The sequence below is a fragment of the Daphnia magna genome, linkage group LG4 (assembly GCF_020631705.1).
Source record: "Daphnia magna isolate NIES linkage group LG4, ASM2063170v1.1, whole genome shotgun sequence".
NCBI classification, from domain to species: Eukaryota; Metazoa; Arthropoda; class Branchiopoda; order Diplostraca; family Daphniidae; genus Daphnia; species Daphnia magna.
In genome coordinates, this window is record NC_059185.1 from 3,771,805 (window position 1) to 3,781,233 (window position 9,429).

General features: G+C 43.8%; 1 protein-coding gene and 1 pseudogene across 1 annotated transcript; both read right to left on the bottom strand.

The window, feature by feature from the left end:
- Positions 1–5,052: 5,052 nt before the first annotated feature.
- LOC123471225 lies at positions 5,053–7,043 on the bottom strand (annotated as a pseudogene).
- A 231-nt stretch (positions 7,044–7,274) lies between these two features.
- Positions 7,275–8,884, bottom strand: LOC116934186 (putative methyltransferase DDB_G0268948). Its single transcript, XM_032941775.2, has 6 exons — positions 8,660–8,884; positions 8,344–8,504; positions 8,068–8,284; positions 7,901–7,998; positions 7,613–7,753; positions 7,275–7,505 (listed from the first exon to the last, which is right to left on the bottom strand). Exons 1-6 carry the CDS (start codon positions 8,789–8,791, stop codon positions 7,412–7,414), a joined length of 843 nt encoding a protein of 280 aa, XP_032797666.2. The 5' UTR covers positions 8,792–8,884; the 3' UTR covers positions 7,275–7,411.
- Positions 8,885–9,429: the final 545 nt, after the last annotated feature.

Consider the following 9,429-nt stretch of genomic DNA (forward strand, 5'->3'; position numbering starts at 1 on the left):
TCGGAATTAATTTTCAAAAATTCATAGCGGCTGAACGCTTCGTCGGATCGCGAAAATTTTTCGACAGCTTCCATCGCGTGATTGCGCTCTATCCAGCGGTACCCGATGAGGAGCCGTGCGACCGCTCCTTCTGGTAGCTGACTCGGCCGGTTTCGGCATGTCCGATTTTCACGCGGATTTCACGGTCCAGCTGCTCCTGCCCGGCTTAATATGTCATTTTCCCATTGGTAGGGCGATCCGAGTTGACGTACACAAGTTATTCACGGTCAAACATGGCGACAGTGCGCTAAAATTTCAGCGGAAAAAGGCCCGTTTCCCCGAATTTTATAAACGGTTCTTATGAATTTTGCAGCCTTTTTTCGCCGCCAATTTCTCCGGAACCCGGTTTTGGTCTGGCTGCAGCTCCTTTCCCTCCTCGTCCCTCCCCCCTTGTCCCTCCCCCTTGCCTCCCCCTTATCTTTCCTCCTCTTTTTTTGTGCCCGTATTGTAAATTTTCGGGCATAAATCCGGTAATACCTTCGGTAATATTAAAATACTAAAGTATTTCAATATTTACACTCAGGGACAAGACGTGCATAGCACAATACCTTCGTGTAAATTAAATCTGGAATTGTGAAACAAAATGATGGTGAAAACGAGCCGCGTTCATTGGTGGCTGTTGAAGGTGCGTGCGACGATCCGCTGCCGAGATTGGCGTGCATGTTTGTAAACTTTTGTTTGGTTTTCTTGGAAAATGGAGCAGTTAGGCCCTGGTTCATTGCTTGACCCCCCGCTGACCTTCTTCCCTTCTTGTATTTTTTATGTTTTTTAATCATGACGGGTTGGGCACCGTTCGATGCGTTGGCTCACGCTGATTCCGGCAGTATGAATGTCAGCGCTAGCAACGGTACCGTTCGGGAGTTATGATTTATTTTGCCCGTCCACACCAATTCCCCGACTCCCACAAGTGCCTGGCTCGTCTATGCCATTGCGTCCAACCCCCATGGGATTTTTTCTATCCAAATATTTTTTCGGTCACGAATGATCACGAAACCGGTATCATTGGATGCGGCTCGTCGAGCTCGTTCCGATGGTGAAGGTCCCGCCGTGATCGGATACACCGTTCGGCCGCAAACGATTTTTAAAGCTCGAAAAATGATGATGGGCCTCTACCTGCCAATTCTAGGAATTCGACGTCAAAAGCGCAGCCGCGTTCGGAATTAATTTTCAAAAATTCATAGCGGCTGAACGGTGCGTCGGATCGCGAAAATTTTTCGACAGCTTCCATCGCGTGATTGCGCTCTATCCAGCGGTACCCGATGAGGAGCCGTGCGACCACTCTTTCTGGTAGCTGACTCGGCCGGTTTCGGCATGTCCGATTTTCACGCGGATTTCACGGTCCAGCTGCTCCTGCCCGGCTTAATATGTCATTTTCCCATTCGTAGGGCGATCCGAGTTGACGTACACAAGTTATTCACGGTCAAACATGGCGACAGTGCGCTAAAATTTCAGCGGAAAAAGGCCCGTTTCCCCGAATTTTATAAACGGTTCTTATGAATTTTGCCGCCTTTTTTCCGCCGAATTTCTCCGGAACCCCGGTTTTGGTCTGGCTCCTCCTCCTCGTCCCTCCCCCCCTTGTCCCTCCCCCTTGCCTCCCCCTTATATTTCCTCCTCTTTTTTTTCCTCATGTATGCTTATTTTTCGGCATAAATCCGGTAATACCTTCGGTAATATTAAAATACTAAAGTATTTCAATATTTACACTCAGGGACAAGACGTGCATAGCACAATACCTTCGTGTAAATTAAATCTGGAATTGTGAAACAAAATGATGGTGAAAACGACCCACGTTCATTGGTGGCTATGGCAGGTGCGTGCGACGATCCGCTGCCGAGATTGGCGTGTATGTTTGTCAACTTTTCTTTGGTTTTCTTGGAAAATGGAGCAGTTAGGCCCTTGTTAATTGCTTGACCCCCACTGACCTTCTTTCCTCTTTGAATTTTTTTATATTTTTTAATCATGACGGGTTGGGCACCATTCGATGCGTTGGCTCACGCTGATTCTGGCAGTATGAATGTCAGCGCTAGCAACGGTACCATTCGGGAGTTATGATTTATTTTGCCCGTTCACACCAATTCCCCGACTCCCACAAGTGCCTGGCTCGTCTATCCCATTGCGTCCAACCCCCGTGGGATTTTTTCTATCCAAATATTTTTCGGTGGTCACGAATGATCACGAAACCGGTATCATTGGATGCGGCTCGTCGAGCTCGTTCCGATGGTGAAGGTCCCGCCGTGATCGGATACACCGTTCGGCCGCAAACGATTTTTAAAGCTCGAAAAATGATGATGGGCCTCTACCTGCCAATTCTAGGAATTCGACGTCAAAAGCGCAGCCGCGTTCGGAATTAATTTTCAAAAATTCATTACGGCTGAACGGTGCGTCGGATCGCGAAAATTTTTCGACAGCTTCCATCGCGTGATTGCGCTCTATCCAGCGGTACCCGATGAGGAGCCGTGCGACCGCTCCTTCCGGTAGCTGACTCGGCCGGTTTCGGCATGTCCGATTTTCACGCCGATTTCACGGTCCAGCTGCTCCTGCCCGGCTTAATATGTCATTTTCCCATTCGTAGGGCGATCCGAGTTGACGTACACAAGTTATTCACGGTCAAACATGGCGACAGTGCGCTAAAATTTCAGCGGAAAAAGGCCCGTTTCCCCGAATTTTATAAACGGTTCTTATGAATTTTGCCGCCTTTTTCCGCCGAATTTCTCCGGAACCCGGTTTTGGTCTGGGTGCAGCTCCTTTCCCTCCTCGTCCCTCCCCCTTGTCCCTCCCCCTTGCCTCCCCCTTATCTTTCCTCCTCTTTTTTTGTGCCCGTATTGTAAATTAATCGGGCATAAATCCGGTAATACCTTCGGTAATATTAAAATACTAAAGTATTTCAATATTTACACTCAGGGACAAGACGTGCATAGCACAATACCTTCGTGTAAATTAAATCTGGAATTGTGAAACAAAATGATGGTGAAAACGAGCCGCGTTCATCAGTGGCTATTGCAGGTGCGTTCGACGATCCGCTGCTGAGATTGGCGTGTATGTTTGTAAATTTTTCTTTCGTTTTCTTGGAAAATGGAGCAGTGAGGCGCTGGTTAATTACTTGACCCCAAGCTGACCTTCTTTCCTTCTTGTATTTTTTATATTTTTTAATCATGACGGGTTGGGCACCAATCGATGCGTTGGCTCACGCTGATTCTGGCAGTATGAATGTCAGCGCTAGCAACGGTACCGTTCGGGAGTTATGATTTATTTTGCCCGTTCACACCAATTCCCCGACTCCCACAAGTGCCTGGCTCGTCTGTCCCATTGCGTCCAACCCCCATGGGATTTTTTCTATCAAAATATTTTTTCGGTCACGAATGATCACGAAACCGGTATCATTGGATGCGGCTCGTCGAGCTCGTTCCGATGGTGAAGGTCCCGCCGTGATATGATACACCGTTCGGCCGCAAACGATTTTTAAAGCTCGAAAAATGATGATGGGCCTCTACCTGCCAATTCTAGGAATTCGACGTCAAAAGCGCAGCCGCGTTCGGAATTAATTTTCAAAAATTCATTACGGCTGAACGGTGCGTCGGATCGCGAAAATTTTTCGACAGCTTCCATCGCGTGATTGCGCTCTATCCAGCGGTACCCGATGAGGAGCCGTGCGACCGCTCCTTCCGGTAGCTGACTCGGCCGGTTTCGGCATGTCTGATTTTCACGCGGATTTCACGGTCCAGCTGCTCCTGCCCGGCTTAATATGTCATTTTCCCATTCGTAGGGCGATCCGATTTGACGTACACAAGTTATTCACGGTCAAACATGGCGACAGTGCGCTAAAATTTCAGCGGAAAAAGGCCCGTTTCCCCGAATTTTATAAACGGTTCTTATGAATTTTGCCGCCTTTTTCCGCCGAATTTCTCCGGAACCCGGTTTTGGTCTGGGTGCAGCTCCTTTCCCTCCTCGTCCCTCCCCCTTGTCCCTCCCCCTTGCCTCCCCCTTATCTTTCCTCCTCTTTTTTTTGTGCCCGTATTGTAAATTAATCGGGCATAAATCCGGTAATACCTTCGGTAATATTAAAATACTAAAGTATTTCAATATTTACACTCAGGGATAAGTTTTAAATTTAAATATAAAATGACAATATCTGTGTTTTTGTCAACTTCAATCTGTGGTAACGCTGCGCTGCTAATGAGTTTCCCCTTTGTAATTCGTAGCCATTACTCTACAATTTATGGAACACTTTTGCAAATTATTCCCGAATGCAGTGGTTTAGCGTGATGTTCTCTATTTCTTACGTTCACGCAAGGCTTTTAGGCTTCATTTTGTTGAAAAACTTCACGACATTAATCGACCAAAAGAAAGTCTGATGAAACTTTCAGCATTGTCTGCTGTAAGTTAGACCTGTCTCTCGCGGGGGTAGACAAACAAATGAGTTGCACTCGGCCAATTTAACCAAAGGGAAAATTTTCTCCACAAAACTGTGGAAAGGGTCAGAAAGGAATTGCAAAATTACCCAAAGAGGGGACAACATGTTTAGACTTGCCCATTTCCGCGAGACGGGCCCGACCTTGGAGACCGTCACTGCTACATCCCAGCGGGACTATTCCGGGCCTCTGATTGGCTCTCTCCAGCCCCTTCCATGTATATCTGCTCTCCGCTCCCACATTTTCCTGGTGCGCACAATGTGGTTTTCCGTTGGGCTGCAGCTTTTATTTGTTTGTGTTTTTTTTTGTGTATTTTATTATTTACATTTATTGTTTACTCTTTATTAAGCATTACAAAAAAATACAAATAAAATTTTTTTCCTTACATTAATTGTTGTTTTTCTTTCATTTTATGTAATAGATTGAATTAAGTACCGCTGTGTTTTCTTAAATTAGTATAAATTGTCACCCATGGGTACTTGGGTTGGTTTGCGGGCCGGGGAAAAATGGTTCCAAAACCCGATTTTGAATTGATCGGGAAAACCAGAAAACTATAAGTCCTGTATGAGTACTGCTCTTATTACGGTGTAATTAAAAAATCCGATTTTCAAATCCCAATCAGGTGCTATGTATTACAATGACATCACATTGGCCCCTTCTAAACCTATTTCACAGTCCGAATTTCAACAAGCCTTTTTATAATCCGTATCACACTTGCTATTTTTAAAGAAATGGAAAAGTTAAACGAGTATTTAGCAATCACACTAGAGACCATTGATGAAATTATTCAGTTCTACATTAAAAACCCACCCTGCCCACTCACAATTCAAAAAAAAACATTAAAAAGAAAGGCGGAAAGCAATAAATTTTAAAATTTTGCAAGCGCACTTCAAAGCCAATTTGCTGTGATAACTCAATTTTCTCACATTTGCTTAATAACAAAAGAAATCCTCTTTGCTATAGTATTCCTTGGCAGATCTGTATGTCAACTTACTTTTTGAACTGCTTGGCTAAATCACCGCCGTCGGTAACGTCTTTCGTAAGTTCAGCCTTTTTCAACAGGTCTTTAAAACTTTTAATCCTTTCCAAGTACCCAGGTTTTTTTTCCTTGGTTTCGTTTTCAATCATTAAGTTAATATATTCGGGAGTGGAGAGGGGATCACCTCGCAGTGCTATCTTCTTTAAAAGGTTTGCGCAGCGAGTGATCTCATCCATCGCTTTAATGATTACAAATTTCAGTTACTCCGCCTCTCCTTGCAAGGCATTCTTCAGTTCTTCCGCACTAAGCGTCTTTGCCATTGCGTCGTCGTACTTTTTGCGAATGTCATAGAGAGTGCGAGTCTCGTCTTCTTGAACGTACGTCCACCTAGTGAGTTCGTTTGAGTGGTCTTTAGTTGCGCACTTTACCGGGCAGACCTTGCACGCGCGACCAGTCGATAATAGAGATGTTGCGGTATTTACCGTTGTATCAAATATAGTAGTTAAAATTGTAGTGTGGTTGGACATTAAGGTATTGGTCATATCGCTCATAGTAGGGAAGATTTTTTCTGATCGCCAGAATGCAGGGCAAAAACCCATCCACAAATTCGGATTGCAAGGATAATGGCACGTTACTTCGCACTTTGAGCAATTCAGTGCTGTCTGGTTAGTATCGACCTCAATTCGCTTCTTCTTGGGTACTTTCACCGTGATCTCAAAGTTCTTATTAGCGTTAACATGCTCTTTGTTCAAGGCGATGATCTCCTCTATCTTCCGCAGCTCTTCCATCTTCATCAAGTGCGCCTGGATGGTCGCTTCAAGACCTTGAATAGTGATGTGTAGACTTTCACGGCTGTTCAGTACTTCTTTGGTGAGTTGGAGCGATTTGATCGGCATTTTGGACAACTCGGTAAAAAAGGAATGAAAATTTTGCATTGCGTTGTCCCATTCAATAGGAGACAAGCGATCACCTGGTGTTTGATTCGAGACGAAAACCGCACGGTTATTAAAACTCTGGTGACAGGGATCCTTGTTGGCATCCATTAGGCAAGGAAGCTTAGCCTCCTTAATAGCTGCTAAGACTGAAGGTCGCCCTCCATCAGCGAAAGTGACCAGGAAGCGAACATTTTCCCCAATATCTTTGCCGAAAATGGACAACACCGAATTGAAGATGTACGTCTGAGAGCTCGTGAGGCGAGGCAGCGAAGATTGTACGGTAAAACCAACAGCGTCTAATTCCTTTGCCAATAATGAAGAAATTATAAAAAAACATGACATTAAACAATAAATGAAACTCTATACTTGAATGCCATTTCTGTTTTCAAAAAATTGCTTGACGGCCGAAGTGATTTCTTGATCGCGCTCGATTCCTTCGGTATCACCGAATCCCGGAGTGTCGACAATTGTCAGAGAATAAGGAATACGGAAACCATTTCTGTAATGGATGTCATACGCCGTCACCTCTCTGGTTTGGCTAAACGCTTGAGATGTCTCCTTTTCTTCGACAAGTATGAAACGAAAGGGATCGTCCCATCGAACACCCAGTACGTAGTTGATCATAGCGTTGATCATGGTGGTCTTGCCTCAACCGGTGGCGCCCATCATAAGAATAGTTTTGCATGTGTCCGCTAAAGCGCTGGGCTCCCCGGAAGAGAATCGCCGGACGATGGTTATTATATCTATATATCGATATTTCACCAGTTTATTTTTATTTCTGAGCCATGCATCAGCACAATGAGCAGGTTCGTTCTAACGGTGACAGAATGTCGCGTGGAATGTTATTTGTAGATTTCTCAGTCGAACTGTTATTGCGATATCATTGAAAAGCTCTATTTCCAAATCATAATGTAATTGCCAATATTTTGTATTGCAATGACACAAAGGCTTCTATGTCCTAAACGGATTCTACATTCGATATTCAACAAGCTCTTTCGCAATCCGTAGCAAACTATATAGACAAGGAATGATCTTCAAAACAGTTCAATTTACGGTTTACGTCCCATGATTAGAAAATATTTTCGTTTCCACTTGAGCTTTAACCTTTCCGGCTGCTCCTGTGTTTCGAGAACTCGTTGACAGCTACAGCGATGTGCCACATGGAAGTATATACAGAACATTTTCAAAAGAAAGTCAGCAGAGTGATGGATTAATTGTGTTGCTCATTGAGTCTATGTATCGGGCATTACTTCGTAATAAACTCATCAAGGAGCTCGCGTCCAGCTGCATCGCCTTTACTCCTACAGTAATTTTGATATGGGCCAGCCGTTTCCAGCAGAGCTGCAATCTCGGCTAGAGTTGTTGATACCTCTTCCGTCCAAAATTCTTCCCTGCATTTAAACACAATTTTATTTAACCTTGCTCTGAAAACAAAACACTGCGGTCCTCCTGGAAGGACCACGAGGGTAAAATTTACCATTAGACGAATGGTAGCAAAATGATTATACCGATACGTTAAATTAAAATAGGTTATTTACCTCGTGATTTCAGTAAAAGGAACAACAATATTGGCATACTCATCGTATACGTGTCGATTGCCAGTGCCCCAAAACGAGCCTAGCCTTTCACAGTAAAACTTTAAAATGTTCCAAAAGTTATTGTTAGTTTGTGAAGGGAAAACATTTTAATTTTCCATAGCATATACATGAACTAAAGCTTGATGAAGTTCAGCTGATTTTGTGGGATGAATGAAAACATGGCTGGCTAATCCATACGACGAGAGTGCTATAACTCCATTTGAGCATAACACTCGATAAGCCTCTTGAAAAAAAGCTGGGAGATCGAACCAGTGAGCTGCCGTGGATGCGTTGACTAGTTGCGTGCTTCCTGCCGTTGCTGGAATACTTTCAGCCGTACAATTTCTAGATGACACCGCACGCAAGTTAAGAGAATTTTAGGATAGTAATCAAAAACGTATTACTGAAACTCGACATTGACGGGATGAACGAGGGCATTTGCCACTTGAATCTGAGCACTGCTGACATCTGTAGCCAACACTTGGTGAAATTGATGGGCAAACGGTGTGCTACATTGGCCGTTGCCGCACCCCACGTCAACACAAAGATCCAGCTGGCCTTCATACTATAGTCGAATAAGTCACTAATCATTAAATTTACTGTATAGATAAACGTATCAGTGGGGACAAACATGGAAAGGGGTCACTGGATGTTGTTTAGTATGTATTTACCTACGATCTAATATATCGCTAGAATAAATATAATGTAATGCGGACTGACATTCTCTTTCAAATAGGCCACGATTCTTTCAGTGAGTTGCTCAGGTGGGCGTGGTCTGAATGTGGCATAAATCTTTGCGTGTTGAACTCCTTCGAAAAATCTTTCGGTTGCCATCCAGGAACAATTTTTCATCCACTTTAGATAGCCATGACTTCTATTGACACACTAGATATCATCTAGTGTCAAGTTCTAGATAATTCTTGCTATACCACACGTCATTTGCTTTGTTATCACGAAAAGACAAACGAAACGCAAAAACATGTTTTGTTGTGTTTAACCTTGGACTTTCCCGTTCTAAAGTTTGGACACGACGACACCCATACGCAATCGACTAAACTGGCAAGAATCAGTTATAGCTTTCGACATCAGCTGATTTATAAAATGGCAGTAATCAAGCATGTTGAGAGTTTTCAAATGAAATTGAATCCGGAATTATGCGAAAACGTAAAATGGAACAGGGGGCATATCCACCTGCCCTGGCAACGTTTTACCTGGTCATAAAAAGGGGGGCATCAAATTCTAATACACGGGTGATATAACCCCAGTTCCAGGACCTCACATTTAAAACAAATCTGTCTTTGATATAATTGACTTCTAAATCAAAAAGGAAAGCTACCGTATCTTCTAAATGTGGAGTCCACTTGAAAACACTCCAGCGGCCAGCAACTTTCTAGGCAGTCATTGTGTTTTAATGACAGTTTCTTTTTTATGTTGTATAGTTGCTCAACCAACACCAAGTTAGCATGACTCAAAAATAATGCAACAAAAAA